We start from the raw sequence: 27,245 nt of genomic DNA, 5'->3' as shown, positions 1-27,245 counted from the left end.
AAAGTTTTATTTGAAGCATCTAAGGGCACGCTGCCAGCTCTCATGTACTAATGAACTGTGCTGTTTGCTTCAGAGCCAGCTGAGAGAAGAAGCCTGAGTCTTCTGGTGAATTCAAAGCTCCACATTAAAGCTCTGACATACTGAGAGATTAGCAGCAAGCAGAGAAACCTCAGGCTGACTTCCACCAGGAGGAGGGAGGAACCAGAGACACATCACATCTTGGCAAAGCGTTCATGTTCTCAGAGTTCCCACACTCAAGTTGGATCCTGACTTCTAAGATGTTCCTTTGTGGAATTTATTGAGTTATGTGTAGGTTTGTAGATGGGACAAGAAACGACATTAGTCCAATTGGGAATGTGATTTTGTTGAAGTTGTTCAAATCCAGATGTTTATGAATTTTCATGATCTGCAGCAAACCCCCCAAATCAGCAACAGTGGTGCTTTAAAGCATGTGAGCCTCCGAGAATTTTCTATATTTTTGCATAAATATGACCTAAAACATCCTAAGTCTTAAAAGTAGAAAGCAGAGAAGCCAACAAAACCAAAATATCATACTTGCTCATTAATTTATTGGGTGAATTGATTCAATATTACATATATGTTGGTAGTGAAAGTATGTAAACCTTTACTTTCAGTGTCTGGTGTTACCTCCTTATGCAGCAACAACTGCAACTAAGCATAATTGTTAATCAGTCCTACACATCGGCTTGGACGAATTTTAGCTCATTCCTTCATACAGAACAGCTTGAACTCTGGGATGCTCGTGCGTTTCCTCACATGAACAGCTCACTTCAAATCCTTTCACAACATTTCTGTTGGATTAAGATCAAGTACTCTGGGTTGTGCAGTGGGGCTTCTGGGACTCAAAACTTGCTCCACTGCATCCTGTTGATGCTTGATCTGAATGGGGACTAGATCAAATCAACATCTTAGGTGATTGTCACGTTCCCCAGGATGTTCCTGATTGTTTGATGTTTTTGCAATGTGGTGGAGTGCATTTTTCAGCACGGGTAGGCCAGAGACATTTAGGATTGTCATTTGCATAAAGGACCGTGCTAGTTTTGGGACGTTTAGTTGGGTGTCTCAGTCTCATCAACATGGATGCCAAAATCCAAGGTCTTCCAGCAGAACATCACATAGTACCAGTATAATCAACCTTATTCACCTTGCATGTCAGTGGTCATAAATGCTGTGGCTGATCGGTGTGTGTGTGTGTGTGTGTGTGTGTGTGTGTGTGTGTGTGTGTGTGTGTGTATATATATATATATATATATATATATATATATATATATATATATATATATATACTGTGTGTACACTATCATTCAAAAGTTTGGGGTCACTTAGAAATGTTCTTATTTTTGAAAGAAACAGTGTGAAGATTGATTGATTACTGTTTCTTCATTAAAACACCTGATTGGTATCCCATTGACTGAAAGCACACAACTTGTAATTCCACCCTCAAGTAACTGCTAATTCTTGCAGTTCACACTGTTCTACTCAAAGATACGCAACGTTAGATCATTTTCCTCTCTAAATAAATGGCCAAGTGTAATATTCTTGTTTCATTTGTTTACCCGGATTGTCTGTATCTACTTTTAGGACTCCTGTGACATTATGATGATGTTTAAGGTCACATTTATGCAGAAATCTAGACAATTAAAAAGGATTTACAAACTTTCAAGCCCCACTGTATACAATGACATAAAAAACAATGACACAACCAAATAGAAAATAGTTGGCTTTAATTCTGAATCAAGATCAGACAGTTTCTATCCATCAGCATTCATGTATTGGATTGTTTAAGAATCAGGCTTTAACAGATGCAGGTTCAACCCTCACCACCAGTGACACTTTAATGTATTTCCATGAATTTCTTGATGAATTCCATGATCTGTGAACTTACGATCAGATTCTGTGTATACATTTATTACAAATGATGAAAGGAAAACATTGTAAAACAAGGGAAAAATTTTAAAAAACCAATAATTACAAGACATTCCAGTTCTTTTGAGTAGCTTCACTAAAAAACAATTCAAAGACAGAAGACACCCTTCTGAGAACTGTGCAAAAATCTATCACCACCACACATCCCAATTACTGTAAACAACATTAGAAGATGTGCTCACAGTTGGAAACTCAAACCTGCAGAGATGAACGAAGACACTCCTGTAGCTGAGTCTTAAACGGCAAAGAGATCAGTTCAGCCTAAGTTTTTCCTTTATTTTTATTTTTATATATATATATATATATATATATATATATATATATATATATATATACACACACAATTTAAAAAGTATAGTATTTTCTTGGTTGTGTTTTTAAGTTTCTGAGCCCATAAATCACTCAAATATTCTACTTAGGTTTTTCTCTGCAATGGAAGAGAAAAAACAAATTTAGATCTCAAAGCTGTCGAGGTTAAAGCGGCAGCCATTTACTGGAAAATATCTAAATTATGCTTAACAAGTCACACGACTGAAATCATGTCAGTAGGATCAACGTTTCACCCTGTTTCCCAAAGCTTTAACAACACCTCACATTGCAAGTAAATCTCAACAGGCAAATGTAGAACCATTAAAATGAAAATAAAAATGGATTCTTTAACAGTGTAATTACGTCATTTCAAATCCAACATGTCTATTTATAATTATTCTATTTTTGGAGACAAAATCTACAATTTATTATTTATTTACACAAAGAAAAAAAAGAAGTCTAATCTGCACTAATAAAACAATCAAATGGCACAGGAAGACAAATAATTGAGAAGCACAAATATCTCAAATCAAAACAACAAAAGGAGGAATATACCAGCACAGGTGATGTTATGGCAACAACTCAAAGTGCAGAGTCACAGTGGTTCTGAAAGAGGGGCAGAGGTAAGTTTTCTTGGTCACATTCAGGAAGGAGGCACTGAGGCGAAGGGAACATCGGGAGGGAAATACAGCCATCTGTCACTTTACATTTAAAAACACACCGGAAAAAAAGGCCACTGGTTGATTATGTATTTGTTTTGACAAGTGTAAATGTCTTTGATTCTGATTCCAGGAGGAAGTGGTTCTTTGGATCAGGCGCTGTGTGGAGAAAGGGCGTGTGGGGACTGTCTGGTAGTGTTGTTGGCAGTCGTCATGGCTCAGAGAACGAGCTGAGGGAAGGAGCATCTTTGGGTCGGTGAACAGAACAGATCAGACGATGGAGAGACGCCTGCCCACCCTTTTGGCTCAGTTTCCGGTGTACAGATCCACGGTGCTGGAGCTGAGGCCCCGGCTCTCCCTGAAATTACTGCCTCCCCGAGTCTGACCAAGAAGCAGATACAACAGATAGAAGGCAAAAGAAGTAAACAAAGGTTAAAATGTGACACTTTGGATAACAGGATTAACTTGACACAACTTAAAAGTCTGTATAATAAAATGTTTTTCACCTGGAAAGAGTCGTCACTGGTTTTGTTCAGGTAATTCAAGGATGCGGCTCGCTTCATGCTGTTGAACAAATGATAATTTAAGTTTATGCACTGTTTGAGATTAGGCATAAAATAATGATTGTTCATATAGATACGGAGTTAACTTCAAAATTTACTTTTGGGAAAAGTCACCACGTATCCCAAGGATAGTACTTCTAAAAGTTCTGAAGTACAATTAGCTTTAAATGCCTGCTATAAGACATGATTTCTACAGTAATTACTTGGTGGTGCTGCGAGGTTCAGGTGGTCCGTTGCCCTGCAGTTTCTTCACCAGCAGCTCGCTGCTGCGACGTAAAACATCCCTGAGCTTCCCCAGAGAGCCGCTGCGCTGGAGGGCTCCACTGCCGTCCTGCAGACACACACACTCATCAGGCCAGCCATTCAGCACTGACAGTGTCTGGAGAGATCGCACAGCTAAAATCATGTTTCTTACTTTTCTTAACTTTAGCAGATGCATGTTTGCTTTTTTGCATTACTTGTTCTGTAGTTTAGCACTATAAAGAGGCAGTCAAACAGCACAACCATGAATTCTCACCAAAAAGTAATTGGTGTGACTGAAATATTTAGCTGGATTTGTAAATATATTCAACATTAATGTATGGGTGTAACAATACAGCAATATTTAGGATAACTATTATATTTAAAACTTGAAAATTGATGTCATGTTACACACAAATAATTGATCGACTCCTTTCCATTTTATTTTTCAAAAATGTGTCAAAATTCTCAGATTCCAGCTTCTTAAATTTGAACATTTTCTACTTTGTTGCTTCCTCTATGACAGAAAACCGATTATCTCTGGGCTGTGAACAAAACATCAGAGGATGTCATCTTGGGCTTTAGGAAACACTGATCAATATTTTTCACCATTTTGTGACATTTTATAGACCAAACAACTAACAAATTAATAATCAATAGATTAATAGACATTAAATAACCATTAGTGGCAGCCTTAAGTGTAAAGAGCTGCTTGCCGTATTTCATCTACGGTAACTAGGGTTTAACTGTTAAAACAATAAGCAACTATCCTCATCATCAGTGCATCTTTTGTGTGTGTTTTGTGACAGTAGGTGGAATATTGTGGGGACAATATGTTACCTTTGGCTTTAGAATTATGGGCATTTTACAGATCAAATGATGACATCGGTTTGAGAAATTAACAGACATAAAAAGAACTGTTAGTTGCAGCTCTAACATTGACCAATTCAAAATGAATTTAAAGTTTGTTCCAGTTATCCATCCATCCATTCATTAGTAGATTTATTAACATACCAGCTACCCAGCATAGAGTGTCTTTTAAATGCTACACAGTAAACACTTTCTCTGGCTTCAATGGAAACAGATTACGATATAATCTGTTTGACTTTGTGGTCATTATAGTGCACTACAAGTATTTTACCAGCAGGGGGAACTGTGGGTAAATTTGAAGATTTAGAAGTAGCCAATCCCCTCTGTGGCTCTGCAGCAGATATTAAACAAGAAATACCAAAGGATATGTTGCCATCCCACGTAGAGAAAAGACAAACTTCACAAATGAAAAACTTTATTTGAGAATACCAACAAGTGTTGATGCAATAATCTTCACAATGCAGAATGGTAAATATAATGCAGTCCTACTTACTAAGATAGTGTCTATAGACCTTACCATTTATGTTCTTCCACTTTAAGAAACTGAAGTCACACTATATATGTCAAGAACAGACAGTTCAATAAATAAGCATTCCACTAACACAACAATATTGCCATAATTATGTGATGAACATAGTCGATTCTTTTGTTCAGAGTTGCATTAGAAGTATAGGTGTACTCGTTGGAAGGAATGAAGAATCAAGGCAAGTAGCATACTGAAAAGCCGTATAGTGAATGCACTTGTCGAATCTATAAATATAGCCTACAATTACATTTCCAAGATGTTAAAGTCATTTACATTCAGTTAGTTAAACATCTGAAATAACATGTTGATCTTGAGGAAAAACTCGCACTGTACTTTTGGTGTCTAAAAACCATGATTCACCAAAGTGACAATTGCAAACAGCTGTGTAAGAAAAAAGGCAACACACTCCATTAAGCTTTGTGTTCAAAATACAGTATCCATAGCCAGAGTGGGCACTGCGACTGTACCACCGAAACATACACAAATACACACGAAAACTACTGGGGAATCCAGACTTCTGCTGAGTTATAATGCTAGCTTCTACTCCTGCACCAACTGGACAAGGCAATTCTAGGCATTTACGTCCATTTTTTAAAAACCTATTATTATCAAGCAATCTCTCAGGTGGGGAGTATTTGTGCTGGATGCTCCAGTTGGTCTCTGCTGTAATATTAGCTTTACAGCAGCAGCCAGTGCTGCCAATTCCCTTTGTAAATGTGAGCTACTGTGTACATACTGTGGCAGCACAGAGCCTTTGTGGACGCTCTATCAAACCAAGGACACTGAACTCAGTAAGAGCAACTTGGAAATAAATTACCATGGCAACAAGAGCTTGCTGTGATCTGACCAATTTGCTGTCAGCTTTACTCTATCTCATGTTGGCCTTTCTGATCTTTCACAACAGGCAACAGAATGGCATTGTTGACATACTACTACCTTTATACTCAGCCACAAAAAAATCAAAAGTATTTAAAAAAAATGTAAACAATATTGTGCAAAACAAAAATTAATAGGAAATATATCTATAAAAACAAAACATGGCAACACTCCCTTCTCTTTTATCACCAACTTGGCTGCAGAAATTTAACTAGCATGTTAAACTATACAGTACCATTCATTTTAAAACTGTTTTTAGCATTTGATCGCAGGCATTAGTTAAAAACATTAAATAAACAAACAAAAAAAATGGCCAAAAAAAATGAACAAAACAAAAGATACTACCATGGCTAAATACAGGCACCAGGTTGGAAGCTAGCTTTGAGGTCAACTTTCACTTGGTGGCTAATAGTGCTCAAGTCAACAAACAAATTCTGAGTGAGACCAAAGCAGAGTAACTGGAAAGTAATTATTTTGCACACACTGATTCTATAGTGATTGTAGCTTTTTATCTGACTATGGGTTGGAGTGATGTCTGGAGCCGAGGCTGCTATCAAAGGTGATGCTAGCATTTCTGTTTTGCCTTCTTCCAATAAATTACTCTCCTGCTCTTCTAACGAGCCAAATAAATCTACTATGCCCCATGACAAATTACAAATGGGTGTTGAAGAGAGGAAAAATGTGCAAGTGACTTCTTCACAGGGAAAGATTACACACACTATGACTGTTTTTTTTAATGTTAAATGAGAGAAAGAGTTGACATCCTACATAGGGGACGACATAGGTTAGTGAGAGGAAATCACAGAGAGAGGGTGAAAGAAAGAGAGAGGAAAAAACAGAGCAGAGATGAGAAGACCAAACGTCCCAGCAGTTGTCAGTTGAACAGGGGACAGAGGTGACAACCAGGAAGGGGCTTTCTGAGTCTCTGCTGCAGGGGGCACCAGGAATGGTAGAGGAGCTGTTGGTTTGCTGGGACAGAGAAGGCCAGAGGGAACGACAACACACATCCATTTGCTATTGTGTTGGGGAAGGAGAGAAGGATGGAGGAATAATCTTGATGGCTTAGGCCTGATAAAAGAGAAAGAGAGAAACAGAGAAAAAAAAAAGAGACAAAAACGGCACACATTGTAAGATTAAGAGCTCTGGGTTGGGCTTCCTACGCTAAACGCCTACACCTTAATAAATCTCAGCTTCTCTGCTTTTCTTCCACTGACCTGCATCATCTGTCCTGCAGTGTTTGTGAACCCCAGTTTGCAAAGCTGACAGAAACAAAGTCATGTAAAAAAATCCAGCAGTATAAGAGCTGGATTTCTCCTTGATAAATTACAGCTGTCTTAGAAGCTGCGCTACAGCAAGCAGGTCAGTGATGCAGTAGGTTGGTGGTTGCAGTCACCATGACTCAGCTGTTTTTCTTTCCTCCTGGGGTACCAGGAAGCCTGAACTTGGCAGACAGCACCCCGGCAGTGACTGTGCACTGCAGACGTGGGGCATCTGCAAGTACCTCATATAGCCTTTACACTAATGCTGAGACATTCTGCAGTATGAATTTTGCATCAGCCAAATTAGCCTCTTATGAAAGATGATGACGTAATCCTTCCAAGCTTGTCTAGTCTTGTTCTAATGTTCTATTAACCTCATGAAATGACTAATGAGCTAATTATCTAACCTATTCATCATGTCACTATGTAACAACCCACCCAAGCTTACTGTGTGTAGTGAGAGTTCGAGAGGGGAGAGTACAATCCACTGAATGAGAAAAGGAAATTTGATTGGCAGGCTGATTGGTTGTCATGGCAAGAAGAATCATTAAAGATGCAGGTTAGTGACAAACAGAGGAGGAAAAAGGTAAACATGATGAAATCTGGAAAACATGCAAACTAACAAGCAGCACATTAAAGCAGAGGGCACAAAGCAATTACAGACTCACAGACAGTAAGTTAAACCATGCTTCTTAAGAGAGACACACAGGCAAGCTCATTAACCTGAACACAGCCACAAACGTGCTGACAGCTGACATCTCACTGGTGTTATTTCTGTGCATATCTCCTTTGGTTCAACACAAACTAAGGAAATGAGCATCTGTGAACGGGCATTTAAATTAGTTCCATCTAGCAGGGAATTATTTAAATATCTCATTTAAATATTTCATTCTGAGTATGTGAATTGCTTCCTTGGCCTCAGTGACACATTTGAGAGCACAGAATATAGATGAAGACACGTTTAAGCAATGTTATACAGCAGGTGACATATCAAACACATAATCGCTCAGAAAACATCTGCACAGAAATGGGCAGTACTTTCCAAGCCTAATCTCTAGAACACATATGTTTGCAATTTTGTAAATGAATGGATGGATGGATGGAATTGTTATAAACTCTTTTAGTCAAAACCACAAAGTAATGTGACTCGTTTTCAGGAACAATCGGCGAAAAGCACAAGAATGTCATGAATATTTTTTTTTTGGCTTGGCTGTGTGAATATATTTTCTACCGCTACAGCTGTGACATGGATAATGAAATGCCAGCACACACCCTGCAATCCTCCGCATGCCATCACATGTTTTTCAAAGACAGACAGGTGCTCGCTTGGATGAATACACATGCCATTAGGTTTGCTGCAGTGTAGCTGGGTTATACGTGTAGAGCAGCCTTCACATTCACACAACAGCCAGCAAACAAAAACCCATATTTATACTTAAGGAGAGCAAGAGGCAGACACCGGGTTAACAGACATTTTCCAGCCATGTGAGAACACATGGAACGCGTGGTCCATTAGTGTGCGTGTTAAGGGGAGAGCCCAGCAGGCTAACACTGCTACATGCATGTTTGGACTGGGTTGGTGCAGTGAAGGGTGTGGCTGCACTTAAGTGAGGGGAGAGGCACAGGCTCAGATGAGGCATCCCTGCCAGCACAATTCTGCCCTCTGTCTATGCAAGTCTCACCAGAGAGCTTCTTTCAGCTGTGACGCAGCTCCAGTAGTGCCAAATTGTATATGAATATCATGTTTTCAGCTCCGACTTTTGTAATACAAAGGGGATGGGCAGCAAATCCAAAAGGAAATGCTGTTCAGAGATAAAAGCCCAGAAATTAAATGAAGCTAACAATTGTTGGTCAGGGTGAAACAGCCAACAGCCAAAGGACATTATAACGAGGCAATCAAACAGCAGGATGAGCCTTTCCATATCAGCCGCCCAGTTTACTGAGCAGAGGGACCAGCATCAAGGACATTAGGAACCTTGTCAGTGGTGCTTAATGGTGGGAACATGACATATCGTAATAAGGATTTAGACAGGCTGTATCTTTGAGTCCCACATGAGCAAATAAATATTTAATATGTTGCCAGGGTGCCACAGACTGAGCTTGTGCCTTTTTGTCACTGTTCCACTTGTGCAGAAGCATTGCCAGGCAAACAACCACTTATTAAAACAAGACGTGTAGTCCAAAGCAAACTGTGATGTTGCAAAAAAACAACAACAAAAAAAAACAAAACAACTGCATGCCAAGACACTCAATCAGCTTCGCGTTTTGTAAAACATATTTCCAGGTTAATTTCATGGTAAAGATGTGACATCTACAGAGAGCTGGTGGACTGGAACAGATACAGTTCACAGAGAGTAAATCAAGAACTAATTTTTGAGCATCTATTCCAATGTCTAAAAAGATGTCCACCATCAGTGTGTGAATGTGTGTGTGAATGGGTGAATGTGATGTATAATGTAAAGCGCTTTGGGTATCGTTACAGGTATAGTAAAGTGCTATATAAATACTGACCATTTACCATTTACCATGTGTCTATGAATCATTTTGAGAAAGTAGGTTGTGCAATTTGAACTTTGTTTCCATTATCTTTCTCATATTCGGCTAATGGTGAGTAATGAATGATTTGAGGATGACTGACATCATAAAGTAGGTCATGCAGGTGCACCCTGACCTGGCTTCCTGAGCTTCATGTGATGTGGACCATGAAGAGGAGCTTCCAGATCAGCTCTGATAATTTAGATACTGGAGCCAGAGGAGTTTCCTGCTTAAAGTCCCCGTTTCCTACTCACTGGTCATCTAACGGCATATATCTAAAATGCAAGAGTCCTCTTCTCTCATCTTTTAATTTACATAACAAGTCAATGTTTTTTATTTTGAATTCTATCTATCTGTAGATGTACTGTACCAGCCCACACTCTCTGTGATTAATACGAACACCGCCTCATCCTTCCAGAGAGGCCACTGGACGTGTTGAATCTACTATAGTGGATTTGTACTCACCCCATTCCACTCCACGCCCATACTCACTTCCTCGCCGGTCTCAGAGCCGCTCTCATACTTAACGCTGGTCAGGCTGTCCCTGCTCCTCCGCCTGTCGCCCTCTGTATCTTTCAGGATCTCCACCACACGTGTCTGGTGGATGGGGTCGATGCCCTGATGAGTGCAACAGACAAACACAATCAGAGCTAACACAGAAGAAGACAGTAGCTAGTCAATAATGGTGAGGGTGCAAAGTTATATGGATGAACTACAGTGAATTATTTTGATGCATTCGAGGCACTGTCATTAACAGAGAAGGAGACTTTTTAAATGACTGTGAGATGGGTGTGATGTTATGGGAGAGAGATGGGGGCTCTGTGGGGGCTCTATGGGGGCTATCAGTTAGAGACAAACCACTTACTGTGTTGCTCTGGATCCATAGCAATGTAGGGAAAGGGAAAGAAATATCATGAGATTAGCTGTCCTAACACTGGGAACATATTTCAGACTTCACAAAAACAGGAACTGATAAGGTATCTCCATGCAAAAATGGGCTTTTTTTTTTTTTAGTTAGGAAATAATGCTGACCTGCTTGCGAGACCTCACGGCGCACTCCTCCAGGGTCTCAGCAGCCTCCAGCTTGCCTTGTCGGCGGTACAGAGCCCCAAGGTTCCTCAAGGTGGTGTTCACTGTAGGGCTGGATGCAGAAAACACAGAAACTGATTCTAAAAGTCATATGAGCAACAAGTGAGTCTGAGCACAGCAAATTCTGGAAGAAAATACACTTCTGAGTCTGTTACACTACCGAAAGCTTCTCCTTGATATGTATTTATTGACACACAAAAAAATTACAGTGTTTAATTTCCGGTCTTTATCGTGTGACTGTATTTATGACCGAGTCATAAAAAAACATTCTTATCAGTGTCTGCCTCACCTGTTGACTTTGCAGGCCTTGTACCAGCCACCGTACTCGCCGTATGGAGTGTTGTCTCTGTGCTTGCCCTGGAAGTAAATAAGGGACAGGAGGAAGAAAAAACAGTGAGGCGTAGTGGTGGTTAAAACTGGATCAGCAGCATTTTTCTTGTGTTTACACATAACTATTATATGTCATCTTGGGATTATACTGTGTGTTTAGGATTGTATTTCACTTTGCAGGAAGTGACTTGTTTTTCCTATGTCTTTATCACACATTTAAAAAGCCATAAGAGATATGTATTTTTTGTTTGCTTTGTTTTTTTTTTCTGAAAAACACAAGGACAGTTACAGAAAACCTCTCACCTTGCTCATCTCCTCTCTTTCCTCTGCATGCATCCAGATGGGCTTGTTCTCAGCTGCAGACAGAGAGGAGAGATGGTCTACAAACAGGACTGGAAAATGGCTTAACAGCTTCATCTCATGAAGTTTCCACTAATTCAAGATGCAACATTTTTCTACCTATTCTACCATCTTGGGAGGCTGGTGGTCTTTTTTTGTGCTTGGCTGTTAAATGTATGAGTGAGCTAAATGCATTCTGAGATCAGACATTTCTACATTTTTGACAGGAAGTATTAAAAGTGTAGGTGGTTTTTAACATAGCTGTTGATAATATAAAGACTGAATCAGAAATAGTATGTTCCTGAGCAAATTTATTAATACAGGACAGTAAGTACAGCGATAGAATCACAGATTTCATAACCAGAACAAATGAAAAAGGCAATACTAATTATGCAATACAGACAAAAAAGACAAAACATGATCTAAAACCAAAATACTATCCCAATAGTTTTTTATCACTTAGATTTTCAGATGATCAGTATTATGTATTTACACACACATATACATGAAGGTAATGACTGTCTTTCACACACACAAACACAGTACCTATAAGAGAAAAAAGGTAAATAAGATTAACTGTTCCTGCTGCTTCATATTGATTTGCCGTAACCTTCAACTTGCCAACAGGTTTATAAAAAAAAGAATCTAAGCGCTATTGTCAAGTTAAGTGACACATGAAGAATAAACCTCTCTGAAAAATGTGAGATGCTTTTGCTCAAAAGGCGTCACAGCAGCGCATTGTGCCGAGTCACTTTGATTCCTTTCTCAAAGCAGTTAATCTAATCCCTGGAGGAAAGCCAGCAAAAGGCTTAGCTTAAGCTAAAAGAGAAGAAAATTGCAAGAGTTCATCTTTCAGACACGCAAACTCTTTATTTCTTCAAATGGTTTCTGTAAAGATTCTTTTGAGTCTTGTGAATGATGAAGGTTGGGACCCTGCTTAGAGCATCGTCTGCTTTCTAACCATCTGTCCACCATGGACTCTGCTCGCTGGTGTGAGACAAACAGTAAATGGAAGATAAGACAGACAATAGTGGAGGAAAGATGAAAAAACTAAAAGTAAATTGAGTCTATATATTGAAATGGAACTTTAATGTAATCCACTACCCATTTTCTGGGGCTAACTTTGCGCTTATTCATTGTTTTTAAATTGATGGAAAAAGAGAATCCTTGCCACAGCAATGTATAAATAACCTTTGAAATAACACAATGAAGGCTACAATATGTACTATGAGGCCTTACCATCAACAGATCCAAACTCTTTCTCATGAGCACGAGTCAGAATCTCTTTGTACAGAATCTCAGCCTCCTTGTATTTCCCCTGTTTAAGGAAACAGGATGCCTGAAGAAGAAACAGAGGTGAAAGTACATTTGAGTTTTGGATCAAATGGTCCTACTGACTCAAAATGTGCCCTTTGAGAGAGCAAGAGCAGCCTGTCTGCATATTACTCCTGCACACTGTGGCTCATGAAAAATGATATTGTACCGCAGAGGCTTCTTTACTGTCCATACAGCTTTCCATCATAAATAAGGACAAAAGCAAGAAGTAGGGAGAGTTTCAAGTATCAGACAAAGAACTACCGGCTTGGCATTCGATAAGTCATGCTAACTGCAACAACACATGCAGTAAAAGCAGAAAATGGCAGCTGCCTTTCAATTCTTCTGTTCTTTTAATGCCTGTGTTAAAGAAAATAGTGTCACTTTTATTTAAACAACATAAAACTGAAAAACTGTGCAAGTTGAACAGAGTTATAAAAGACATTAAAAGAGGTATCTTTGCAGGCAGAAAGCAATTTATAGGCTCAACATCCCTGCAGACACAAGCTTAGACTGACAGAACGAATGAGTGACTTTGTTCACTATAGTCGTACAATCTGTCAGTGTTTACTTTGGTACATTCACAGCTCAATAGAGACTATAGTTCATCAACACAAACAGTATGATGAAGAGAAATGTTTGAGAGGAAGACAAGAAAAAACACAATAACTTCTCTCTCACCAGGTTGTTCTTGGTTTTGGCCACATTGGGATCATCTGGGCCCAGCCTGCACTCGTAGATCTCCAGAGCACGGCAGTAGTAATATTCCACCTCCTCATATTTGCCCTGGTTCTGACAGAGCAGGGCCAGGTTGTTCAGCTGCTTGGCCACATCTGGGTGGTCCTTCCCCAGCACCTGAGGGGAATCAAGAAGCAGATGTTTTGAATTTACATTTCAGTTTGTCTTACTGCCTCACTGCCTTTGGCTCCTCCGTGCATCTCTTCCTTCTGTAGCTCCATATCCAGTTGCTGCTTTCACTAGACAGCCTGTGCCTGCTGCAGGAGATCTAATAAAAGGCTGGCTGATCAACAGAGAAGGTACCGAACAGAGCTTTCAGGCAAAGAGAGACGCTTTGTACCCTGCTGAGCTCTATAGTTTGTCACGTCTCCAATCCATCTCCTGCCTCGCTCCCCCAACGACTGCTATCCATTTTCAGCTGTGCTCTCAATTAAACCCTCTAATTCCCCTCCAACAAGGGAACAACCCCCAATGGAAATGTCACAGACAATTTAAGAAGATCATTTGCTCTTTTCTCTATTTATAGCAGCTGGTATTACAGTAGCTTCGGCTGACATTTTGGAAATATTATCACTGTTAATTACCTTATTACAATGACATAGTTGTTCACTGTTTTAGCATTGAGATGAGACCTCGATAGCAGTGCTGTGGACTGCTCTACTGGTGCAATCCAGGGATATGGCCTACCTTTTCTCTGATCTCCAGAGCCCTCTTACACAGCGGCTCAGCCTCCTTGTACTTCCCCCTCTTTCCATACAGCACAGCCAAGTTGTTCAGCGTGGCAGCGACCTGGACACAAAGAAACAGAAAACTCGCATTACATCCCTTCTGCTTTGCTCTTGCACTGTCAGTTTAGCTTTACAATTCCCTTAAGAACTATGACAGTCATTTAAATGCACATTGTGGAATCAAGCTGTGTTCTCAAAAGACTTTGAGCCAGTTTAATTAGATGGCATGATAGTGTTGCCTGCTTTGTGACAGGAGTGAAATATGAAACAAACTGAAAAGCCTAAAGAGTTGCTCTCACTGTGATGGAATAACTTTATTTAGGCTTTATGAGGTGTTTTATAACTACAGTGTAGACAATTTTTGAAAAATCTGTTCACACACAGTGTCTTTTAAGTTTTTCCTATTGTAGTGCAATTGCAAGGATTTTGTGAATTGGTTCATGCTGGTTGTGTGGGCAGACATTGAGCAGTCATGATTGATTATTTGGAGTGAGCAGGCACATGGTCAAAAATCTATACTTTACCAGTAGGAGAAAAAAAAACAATAAAGACAAAATGAGTAGGACCATAAACAGAACACTGTGCAGCTATTGCCTCGCTGTCGCCACTCTCTTTGAACAATTACCATATGAACCTACAATAGACTCTTAATCTGATCTGTCTCAACATAGATGTGTTCATGAGTAGATAAGGTTGCCGTGACAATGGTGAAGTCTTACAGCAGGATGGTCTTTGCCCAGGGTTTTCTCACGGATGGATAGGGCATCATTGAGCAGATGTGCTGCTTCTTTGTATTTGTTCTGGTCCCTGAACAAGAGGGAGAGACAGGACGTGATGAGACTTAATGTTTCCTGCATTTTGACATAATTTGTGTAAGAAGACGGTAAAAAAAAGAAAACAATGAATCAAGGGAACTAGCCACTTTTCTGACCTATAGACCAAGGCCAAAATGTTAAGCATGGTGGCCACATCAGGGTGGTCATGTCCAGAGGTCTTCTCCAGGTCCTCCAAAGCTTGCTTGCAGAGGGGCACGGCCACCTCGTACCTGCCCTGAGAGGCATACTGGATCACCAGGTTGTGCAGGGTTCTCAGACGGGCTGGGATCTCGTAGCCTCCCTGCTGGGCTGCAGCCACAGCTGCACTGTTGTGTTGGTGCTGCACTATAGGGGACAAAGGCCACACACACGGAAAGCATCAGATTAGTTCCCAAAGGGAAAAAAAACTCCTGATAAAATCATTAACTACATTTGGATAACAATTAGATGACTGGGATAATTCAGTTAAGTGTTTACTGGCACAACACAACATTATCTCCAATAATGTTCTGGACTTACATGGATAGCTGTATGAATCTACTCTTGCATGGATGTGACAACATAATTTTAGCAAGAAAAATATTGCTTTACATGTGATACAACCAGTGTATATTGCAATCATCAGTGATTACTCATTTTAATCACATACTATAAACACACTTGGATAAATACATGTTACAAGCTCTTTAGTCTAAATGATGACTACATCATGTTTGACGCCAACTCATCTAGCACAGAACCGGTTTTACAGAATTATTGGCAAGTTAAATCATAATATGACGTTAAGTTGTTCTGCGCGGTTGTATTTACTTCCTGGGCCATGCTCCTCCTCGTCATTGGGGAAAAGGTCATCCAGTGAGTCCTTCGGTGTTTCTCTGTCCTTCTCCTCCTGCTGAGAGAATGAAACAAATCTGTTATTCAGAATCTCTAATAGACAGCAGGAATAATAGATTCAGAAACCATCTACATCAGTCAGACATGTGCAATTAACAAGGACATATAACAGGAAAAACACTGAAATGAAGAATGACAAGCACATCAATCTGCCTAATCAGATCTGTATGTAAGCTTGTTTAATATGATAATATTAGAGTGGAGAGAGACAGAATACCAGAGATGAATCGTGTAAGACTGCCAGAGGGTAAATTAAATCTCCGTCCAGGGAAGGACAAAAAAGTGATGTATATATATATATATATATATATATATATATATATATATATATATATATATATATATATATATATATATATATATATGTGAAATTGGTTATGCTAAACTATTAGGACTAATACATTTGAAAATGTACACTTAATATTACACGCGTGAATTATTTCCCCTTGACAGGGAAAATTGAATTTTAAGAATCAGCTGTATTCATCCATATACATCAAAAGATTTTATTACAGCAGCAGCTGATTAAAAACTGGAGAATGGAAAAGCTGCTTCCAGAGCAAGAACAAGCACCTTCCGGCTTCTAGCAGGATGGGGTCCTGCTGAGTTAAGCAGTTTGTGGATACAGGCTATTACCGCCTCTTTTTGTGACTAAGGATATGGTAAGAAAATGCAGTGATTCATCCCCATTACCAGATCAATGATGACCCCCAGTAGTTCTAATTCCTGGAAGACCACGCATTACATACAAACAAAAACAGCGTTATTCCACCTGTAACCAATATCATAGACAGTGTGGTGACCTTTAGAATTAAATCAGTAAATTTAGAGGAGATTTGAAGGTCATCTTCATTTCAATGATAAGGCTAAATCATTAATGCAACTTCAATCAATTGAATTTTTTCTAGTTCACAATTTTAGGAAGGAACAATGTATTTTAAAGTATCCTGTTACAATGAAGACAATCTCAAAACAAGACATGAGGAGACAGTAGAGTAGCAAAATTAAATACGTCAAAATGCATCAACACAATGTCACAATAATATATTAGACCAAGTAGTAATAGTTACATACCTTGATCTGTAATACTAAGTTATATTTATATTGATATTACGCTTACTATCATTACTTACAGTGGGTGAGACATCTTCATCATATTTTTTGAGCTGGTTCATGAACTCCAGGTGCTTTTTCTCCTCCTCCAGCTGGGCCACGTTCTGCTCGCTCTTCTGAAGCTTCTGCTGGGTGTTGGCCAGCTCGTCTCGCAACCACTGGTTTTCCTGGCAAAGCCTCCTCACCTGGGCACGCAGCTTCTGCTTCTCAGACTCCACCGCATTCAGGTGGTTGGACAGAGCCATCATCACCTGAAATGGAGATGCCATTGCAGATCAGTGATATTCAATGAGGACAATCTGTTGCAACTACAAGAGACAGTAGAGCACAAACTGGGGCTGACTCTGAATGAATCATTATCACCACATAAGCTCAGTATAGAATGAGGAAGCTGTGAGGAGGCCGAACACACAAAGTAGAAGACCGTTGGAGGTCAAGGTTAAACGTATACAGAACATTTACTACAATGTACATAATTTCACTTTACAGAACATTTCATTTTAGCTTATATCCCACACAGCAAACTATATTCACTCATTAATTAGACAAATTCTATTTTGCTGTCCTCATACCTTCACCACCATGTCTTACCTGTGCTTCTCCCAGGCCCAGTTCAATCATCTCCACTGACTTGCGGAGCAGATTGGACTTCTCATGCACCAGGTTGGCCTCTTCATCTTTCTTTAGGCACTTGATGGTCTCCAGGAGGCTGTGGAGGATGGAGTTGTGCTCGTTCTTCAGCGCCTCCAGACCCTGGATCACCAGCTTTGTGTTAGAGATGATCTCCTCCTGAGAAAGCTTCTCGAGCTTCTCCTCCCGTGGATACACCATGGTGGACATCTTCTTTGTAGCTCAAGGAAACCTGTACATTGTTTGAAAATAAAATGGAAACGGGGATGTTGAGACATGGTGGGAATTTAAACCACAACAGCAGCTGCCACATTAAAACGACATTTTCATGATGATCCTTCAAAGACACAGCTGTGCTTGTTTAACACTGAAATTCACAAAACACAACCCAAGAGCACAGAGGATTTAGCTGAGCTGAACAGCAACTGTCAAAACATCTCTCATTACTTTTCCTCTCTTTAATTGAATGTATCCTTAGTTTCAAATGATCTTCTACACTATAAAACATTTACGATGTTCTCTGCTTTTGTGACATGAGAGGAGGCGCTCTCCATTTCTCAGTTTAAAGATATCTACGTCTAACTGTTTTGCACACTTCTTGATGCTAATAGACACATCGTTTTTATGCTCTGCTAATTAGATCTTAGCATGATCCTGCAGGAATGTGACAGCCATAAAAAGGGGTATCAAGTCATGTTCTATCACGGCAGCTGAAATGAGGGATTCAAATTGCATCAATGGCATGGGACAGCATTTCTTTCAGCTCAAAAATTGAACTCATTTGTAATGTATACACTTCACTAAGATAAGAAAGACGGATAGTTATATGAAACACATGAATTAAAAAGCATTAACCTCCGCCCAAGTCTGATGAATTATTCAGTTGGGAGGGTTGAGTGAACGGCCGCATACAAAGTGAAGACATGCAGAGCTTTACACACAGCCAAGAGCCACAGGACATATCATGCTGGTGGAGAGACAGTTGGGATTTGGCACCTATAATAAGCTCTGACTGGGAGTAGAGCCGCAGCTTGCAGTGTAACACAGTGCACACAGATGCTGCAGTGTAGAAGCTTTCAGGTGCCAGCACCCAGACAGAGGCCAGTCCTGCTGGCTGCATGACTGGCTTAAGAGTCAAGGAGAGAATGACCTGACAAAAGCCTGAGTAACACAGCTCAACAGCTGGCCAAGTCGGAGAAAAAACTCATCGACTTTCAGTAATACTGTGCTCTCAAGAAATGTCAGCCCTTTAGTGAGTGCATGGAACATGTGCTATTTTCTCAAACAGTCTGAAGATAACTTATGACTCAGTGAGCCACATCACTGTTGGCTACATCGTGCAAATGTCAGAGTCATATGCAGCCCTGCCCTTCCAACCGCGGTGCAGGCAATGTTAAACTAGTGTGTTATGTATTTTAGCAGCAGTGAGAATAAAGGGTTAAGCATAAGGGGGTTTGCAGTTATAGAAGCACCAGCTGAGAGCCATCTGCCTTCAGAAAACTGCAATACACCATTAGCACGCCACTCCCTGCTCTGCCTCATACATTTCTGCCATTTTCTATTAATGCAGAGCACTAACAAAATAAACAGACTAACAAAAGCCCTAAAGAATTAGCAATAAATAGCTATTTACTTTCTACTGTGGCAACAGAACAGATAACGACAGCAATGTTAGGTCTTGTTACAGATAACTAGAATTAATCGAACTGCAAAACCGAACGATCTTCATTGCTCAATGATGGCAATAGACTGTGGGTTGATATTTAAACTACTTGAGATATCACAACATGATTTTAAATGGTTGCAGTGCAGTGGTTTAATTGCTGATTAATCTGTGAGTCATTTGTCAATGAATTGTCAGAAGATGGTAAAAAAAAAGCCTATCACAATTGCTTAGTGCTTGAGGTGATGTTTTTGACTGCTTTGTCTGAGCAATAACCCATAACCATTCACAATATATAATTATAGAGGTGTAATAAAACCACAACATACACATTTGAGATGTTTGGAAACAGATTCTAGCATTTTTACTCTTTAAAAGTGTCTCAATATAATTCATCGGTTCCAAAGATAGTAGCTGATTAATTTCTGTTGATGTAATAAGTGTAGCACCTCTGCCTGGTTGTCAGCTTTAATATCCTAAGATATCCTCTTACAGAAAATGTTACTTACTTGTGCATTTTCAGTGGACCTTGGCTGAGCTTTAAAGCTGACACTCCCACTGGCAGGAATGCAGACAACACATCAACTGGATCTGTTGCTGGTATCCAGTAATTATGTCCCACTTGTGACATTATGAATGTCACATCTTGTAATCACAGCTGGGCTCTATCATGAGACTGTTGTTTATTATGCTAATACATACCATGACAGACACTAGACTCAGATACACGGTAATAACCTAGCTGGCCAACCAAATTTCAGACAGCCTGTGGAAATGAGCTTCATCGTGACACTAGAGCCTGTGTACCAGCAGCTGGAAGCTCTGAATGGACAGGAGAGCAGCAGGGATCGATAAGTGTCGGGTAACCTAACACAATTGCATGTACTGGAGGGTTTTTTCCCCTTTTCTCTAGGTAATAGCTTTACCATCTTGAAATCATGTACCTGATTACAAAAAAGGGTGGTGCTGCATGGAGAAAGACTGATAAAAAGCAGGCAGTGTCTTGTTAAAGCTTGTAATACATCAGAGCAGTGCTGACTGATTATTAATGAACATATTAGATATGGTAGCCACTGAGGTGGTAAGACAGAGCATCTCTCAGCTCTTCTATTTCATTGTAGAGGAAGACAACACAGAAGTGGTAACAGGTCAAGAAGAGCAGAGTGACAAAATCAGTTAGGTATTTCTTACCACACATCAAATGACCGTATTTTGAAGAAAAGCAAACACAATAACTAACGCTTTATATGCCTTTTCTACAGTTTTCCAGATCATACAAACGATACCTCAATATATATAGAGGTCAAGAAAAAAGCATCATGTTGTATTTTCTGCAAACTTAAACCTTTTTACCCACATTTAAAAAGGTAGGTTCCACTTTCCACAAAACAGAATGAAAACACATACTTGAGATCATAACTGATATAGTCTTGCACAGAATTACAGTCAAATGGAAAAATCACTCCTGAAAATTATTGTGTCTGATAGCGAGTTGGGAATTAAGCAAAAAAGCATATACTCTAATATATAGAAAAGCAGATCTTATGAGGTAGAGTTTTGTGGAACTTGGCCCGATATGCACATTTTTAGAATGCCAAAAACAAAATGACCAGAGGGCTTACAGTCAAGCATTGAAAGGGTGCTCAACAGTGAAATGTGCTAAAGATAATGACAGTCAGCAGGCAAGAAATAACACGCTTTTGGGAAAACACGCACTAACATAGGAAAATAATATGCAGTACAGACAGTTGACAAAAAACACTGACTCATTCACTGCTTTACAGGAGAGTTTAGTCAAATGCAACAAACAAATCAAGCTGAGCTCTTCTTTGCATGGGCAAAGAGATGACTGTTTCGTACAGCGCACTGTATTCAGCCGGATTTATAGTAATAGGCTACATGAATATTATGTAAAATTGGTGAGGCCTAAGTAAAGTCAAGGTGGGAGATTGTAAAGCCATCCAACCAAGCTTTGCATTGAAGCCTGCAGTATATTTCTGCCTGATAAGGTCTGCTAAAAAAAAACAACCCAAAAAACAAAACGACCTACCTCTAGCTTCTCTGAACATGATATGAAATGTTCTCTTTGAAAGATCGAGGATATTCACAGATCAGACAGCTTATTTCCCTGAAGACTTACTCTGAATCTGAGCTGTTTAACACCTACATGGATGAAAGGCCTGACTAGCTGGGCATACACAGAATTTAATAAAGAGAAGTGCTTTTACGTAAGCCAGCATCTTTTCCTTGATAAAATACTCAAAGACTTGTATCAAGGGCTTTCTTTCTTTAGACAACAGAAGTTAATATTTTACAAGTCTTTAAAGAGGTGAGATAAAGTCCAACAGGCCTGTTGTTTTCCCCTGAAGAGCCTGCCCTTGAATTAATCTTTAACATTGACATTCTCCTACTATATCTTTGTGTCATAAAAATCGCATGCAAATTAAACAGTTGAGAGCATCAAATAAGAACAATGCAAGAGCCTGACTAAATGAATGACACACCGGCACTACCGCATGGTGTCCAGAATATAACCACTTATGTTGCTGTATATTGCCCCAGAGCACTGGCTCACAGTGCTTTGGGGCAATATAAACATGCACTTGTTATGTACATGTTACACTGTACGACACAGTGCATACTCATTTGATTGGGGCTTTTATTCAAATGCCTTCATGATCAGGTTCAGAAATTCTTAGGATAAATTATTACTCTAGGTCAAGGAGCTGTGAGTTTGGTAGCTAGTGACAAAAACAAGCTAAAAAGTAAACACCAGGACACACGTACAGCATTTTCAGCAAATCACTCAGTCCACAGCTACCTGACCTATCATTTTACTATGCATACAACATAGATAAGACATGGTGCATTAACAGATGTTCCTGCTTCGTACTGGTACTTTGGAGCAACTGGAGTACTTTTTTTTTTTTTAATGTAGCTTCTCAAATTGAGTTTTACAGTTGAAGTATTAAACCATTCTTCGGGCACATCTACAAAACAAATAATTTTTTAATAAGAAGAAAAAATTGCAAACAAAATATGAAAAAGGTACCTAAGAAAGAATCTTTATATCCATTAAAAAAAACACTAAATGACTGCTAATGGCTTAAGCCATCCATCATTCATGCTGGCGACGTTTACAGCTGCTACATTTGGGGGACCAGAAAACAAACCTTGGGTTCAGCGGCAGATCAGAGCCTCATAGTTTGGCACGGAGAAAAGCTGATGAAATAACGTCTCCTCCTCGAGCAATAGCGCTACACGTCAACAAACTGCATCATAAAACTGCTGTCCTAATCCAAACAGATCCTTTTTTAAAATAAAAAGGAAACATTCAGCGTGAAACGGAGGCAAATGGAAATGAAACTGGATAGTGATGAGAGTGATGAATGCTGATGTCGGGGAGAGGAGGATGGAAGCTGCCTGCAGGACGATGGTGACCTTCCCTCTGCTTCAGCAGAACAACTGAGATCAGTTCAGGGTGCACATCAAGAGATGGGCCCGCCCACAGTGGGAGGAAGCGAGTGGAGTGCAGAGGAGCAGGTCAGATGGGGGAGGGAGCTCTGCTGATCCAGACTCTGCTCCTCTGCTCTATACTCATCAGACACAAAGGAACAGGCCTAATGAGATCCCATGGAATAGCCTCAATGACACCATTTATAGGCTCAATAAGAGTTGCACATGCCCCAAAGGCTGAGGACAAACTGCATTCTGCAATGTTGAAACCCACAGCCTCTTGGTACTGTGCAAATTGCATATAATTTCTGGTTATATACTCTTATCTTGGCATCAAGCAATAAATTCCATCGTTTAGAAACTTCCCAAACAAACATTTCACAGTCAGCATTCCAGGTAAAAGACAAAAGGAATGATCTATTCATTCCAAAATATATCTTGCAAACAATCTCTTCAGTGATTTTAATTGGCTAATAGAGCAGCGCTGGGCAGTTCAGCACTAGATGGTTTCCAATCACATGATTAAATTTGATCGATGTGAAAAAAATCAGGGTTCAAAAACTTCATATTAGCGATAGATTAGCTATAGTACATGGATTTCATTTGAAAAATCCAAGTGTTAACATATCTCACCAGTTCTACTCTTTCCTAAAGTTAGAATGCAAAGCCCCTACAACAAAAGCATTGCATTATACACATTACATAGGTTACTCAATAAGTGAACTATAAAAAATATTACATAAGAACGTAATACAAGGTCCATAAACTCTTAGCACTAGCTAAAGGGAATGAATTTCCAAACCACAAAGTTCTTAAGACAAAGTGAAAAAACAAGTCACTGAATAGAGAAGCCTTCAGTTCCTGATGTTTACATTATGTTGACCTGGAAATGAATTTTATGGACCAGTTAAATGACTCAATCCTGCAGTGGGCTCAAAGGTCATAATACTGCAGCAATCTCAGCTCCTACAGTCCAGAAACCAATACCAAAGCCAAAGTGCCCAAGAGTGTTATGAAAGAAGTTCTGTGTTTAAACAAACACCTTGGATGACTCTGTATTGACTGGTTCACATCCCTCTATGCAGTAAAACCATCACTCTGTTGTGTTTACCCATCCAGAGCTACCCTCTTCATTAGTTTCCATCTCCAGAGAGGACTCACATTATTTTATCCTCTTATGGCTAACATCATCATTACTCAGTTCCTCCTTTCTCATAATCCCTTGCTACCATCACTGCACTACAGTCATTCAAGTGGATTGACTGAGTAACCCTTAATTGACATAAACTGCACTTGAAGGTGTAATTGCACGTTTAATCTTTCTGGAAAAGATTAAAACTCCTAATTTAAGATGCTGCTGTGCTCTTCTTTAAAACTGTTTGGGTTTGGTTGCTAGGTTCCAGAGCCTTTAAATTTTAGAAAAGGGGTGTGATGCATGTTGGTGTAATAACAGTAAAATACAAGTGTAGGAAATGGAAAAGGGCAGACTGCAGTGGGTGGATAAACAAGCCAATGGTCCAACACTGTGCCATCTCCCCAGAGAAGCATTTCCTGTCTACTTGATGAAGTCTGACACCACCAGATCGCTAAATCTTTCTCCGTTTCCTGCACAAACAGCAATCCAACGCACTGTCTGTACCACTGCCAGACACAAAGAAGAGCCAGCCATCTAGGAGGGTGTGGCAGGTCCTAGAACAACCAGAAGGGTGTCACTGACATTGTCCACAGTCATCCATCACTCCACTGAAACCAGCTGCTGGAGGACTGTCTCTCCACTCATGGCTGTCTGAAAAATGTCTGCTTGAATATCTTCACGGATTCAGAAGAGATACCAGCTTGAGCATCTGTCTAGCCTTAGGAGTTGCAATAAATGTGGCACCTGTGTCTACACCACAGTCCTCCACACTGTGCCAAATCCCTGATGTGCCAATGTTGAAAAACAATGCCTGATATTTGAATAATGCAGTTACATAGTAATGACTCTGCATAATGTTGACGTGCTTGATGAGATTTCTGTACATTTATTAATTACTTCAAAGCGAAATAAAAACAACGTATGAGGGTCTATTATTTAACATGGTCGTTGCTAATTATTGGATTCCCACAATTTGATCTTGCTTTGGCGGATCATAACACGGCGAAAACAACTAGCATGTTCTTAATTATATAAATGCCATAGTTTGGCTTCCATCACAAAATTCATTGTGATATTTAGTAGCCGAAAACTCATTAGGTTAACAACCTCATAGTGACGCTGGCTGTCTGATTTGGTTAGCGCTCCGCTCGGCGACTGGCTAGCTTCCAGCTAATCAGTTAGCATCACCACTCCCTGGCTAGTTTTAGCGAGTTTATCGTGTTCAAAGCGCCGAGTGCATCGTTCATATACGAGACATCTTATATATACACTACTTAAATACACTGTCGTACACAGAGTTTACAAAAATGACAATATTTGATAGAGAAAATAGAGCTTTCACCTACCGAGAGCTAGGACTGACGGCTAGTTCAGCCCCTTTAAATCCAAAATGTCTCCGTCACAGCAAGACTCTCCCAGCAGCCTCTGCGGCTATGTAGAGTGACGTCATGTTTTGTTTTCGCTGCGCTTCTATCTATCTATCTATCTATCTATCTATCTATCTATCTATCTATCTATCTATCTATCTATCTATCTATCTATCTATCTATCTATCTATCTAACTGTCTGTTTAAAGCTACAAATACAAATGTTTCCCATTTTAACGATGTGAATAAATGTATAAGGCATTATGCACTGACTATAATTGATGACTGGGCCTTTGAGGTTTATTTTTTACTATTCGAAGACATAAATACGTTCTAGTCATACACTGTAAATATCTACGGCTATGACAACTCATAAGGTCCACCCCAGAAAAAAAAACCAAAAGCGTGTATAGTGGCATCTGGTGGTCAACTAATGATTGCTAATAATGTAACTTCAATTCCCCACACGACAGTTAATTTTTGAATTAATCCAGTATACACAGTATGTGGTAGCCAGGTAGGCATATAGGGGCGTGTTGTATCAATTGATTCTTATCCATGCTTATAACTGTCTCTTGGCTGCCCCCTTGTGTGTTGTTCAAGAAAATGCAAAAATAGTATTTTCCTCCACTCCATGCTCAAAAGCTCTCATAAAAGATTTATTTTGAAGAGCCTCCACTGAATGTAGGAATATTTCTCTATGGAGGGACAGTAAGAAATAGAGCAATAATGTTGTCTTATTTTTGGCATCATGGTTTCATTCTGATCAGTTTTGTGGCTGCAGTTGGACGACAACATCTCAGGACCAAATAAAAACCTGAAATTTTCTGTTATTTCTCATGCCATTGATTCAGTCTGTAATATTGAAAAAATGCTGATTGATTTTGTGAACCATATGTAGCTGCATGACACAATAAGCAAAAGAAAACAGAACAGGTTTTAACACAAAATACTTGAACACAAGAGATTTTATAATTTATTTATGTTTATTGACTTTCGGAACTGATGAAGCAGGTTGGACAAGTTGTACCAAAAGAACTAAATCGTTGTATTAATTAATGGAGAAATGAAACAAGCTGGAAACATCATTTTATTACAGTTTTTCTCAGTCGCTTTGGTACATTTCTCAGATCAGAATTGATATTCTCAAAACTACTTGTTCAATCTTCACATCATTGTGTCACTTGTGCACATCAAAAAAGCAGTTTCTCATTTCTTTGAACAAGCTGCAAGTGCTTTGGTACATCCATGCAAATGCCCATCCATCCATTATCTATACACCGCTTAATCCTCACTAGGGTCGGGGGGGGGGGCTGGAGTCTATCCCAGCTGACTCGGGCGAAGGCAGGGGACACCCTGGACAGGTCGCCAGTCTGTCGCAGGGCTACATATATAGACAAACAAGCACTCTCACATTCACACCTACGGGCAATTTAGAGTAATCAATTAACCTCAGCATATTTTTGGACTGTGGGAGGAAGCCGGGGTACCCGGAGAGAACCCACGCATGCACAGGGACAACATGCAAACTCCATGCAGAAAGATCCCGGGAAAGCCGGGACGTGAACCAGGGATCTTTTAGCTGCAAGGTGAAAGTGCTAAACACTACACCACTGTGCAGCCCTCCATGCAAATGATTCTGGACAATTCTCTGCTGTTTCCTATATTATCAACTGCTTATGTCATGTTGATCAAAATGTATTATAATGGGTCTGTGTTGAATAGTCTCACCCCCCACAACATTCAGGCATTAGTTCATCGCGTAAGTCTTTACATGCAAAATGGTTGAACAAGTTGTCATAATATGCCAAGCATATTTCTATACATTTCCATTAGACTTTTTTTTCTAA

General features: G+C 39.7%; 1 protein-coding gene across 5 annotated transcripts; it reads right to left on the bottom strand.

The window, feature by feature from the left end:
* Window positions 1-1,728: 1,728 nt before the first annotated feature.
* On the bottom strand, window positions 1,729-25,507 carry klc1b (kinesin light chain 1b). Of its 5 annotated transcripts, none has more exons than XM_023279441.3 (16): window positions 25,375-25,507; window positions 17,736-18,006; window positions 17,165-17,395; window positions 15,948-16,029; window positions 15,254-15,482; window positions 15,042-15,129; window positions 14,282-14,383; window positions 13,538-13,711; window positions 12,782-12,881; window positions 11,507-11,559; window positions 11,163-11,230; window positions 10,817-10,925; window positions 10,250-10,402; window positions 3,682-3,809; window positions 3,422-3,479; window positions 1,729-3,296 (listed from the first exon to the last, which is right to left on the bottom strand). In XM_023279441.3, exons 2-16 carry the CDS (start codon window positions 17,982-17,984, stop codon window positions 3,222-3,224), a joined length of 1,899 nt encoding a protein of 632 aa, XP_023135209.2. In that variant the 5' UTR covers window positions 17,985-18,006; window positions 25,375-25,507; the 3' UTR covers window positions 1,729-3,221. The 5 variants fall into 5 exon arrangements, with proteins under 5 accessions (XP_023135209.2, XP_054874454.1, XP_054874453.1 ...); XM_055018479.1 differs by lacking the exon at window positions 25,375-25,507 and adding an exon at window positions 22,611-22,893 and having other exon boundaries at window positions 10,277-10,402; XM_055018478.1 differs by lacking the exon at window positions 25,375-25,507 and adding an exon at window positions 22,611-22,892.
* Window positions 25,508-27,245: the final 1,738 nt, after the last annotated feature.

Source organism: Amphiprion ocellaris, chromosome 16 (assembly GCF_022539595.1).
Source record: "Amphiprion ocellaris isolate individual 3 ecotype Okinawa chromosome 16, ASM2253959v1, whole genome shotgun sequence".
NCBI lineage: Eukaryota > Metazoa > Chordata > Actinopteri > Pomacentridae > Amphiprion > Amphiprion ocellaris.
This window is presented reverse-complemented; position numbering and strand designations above follow the sequence as displayed.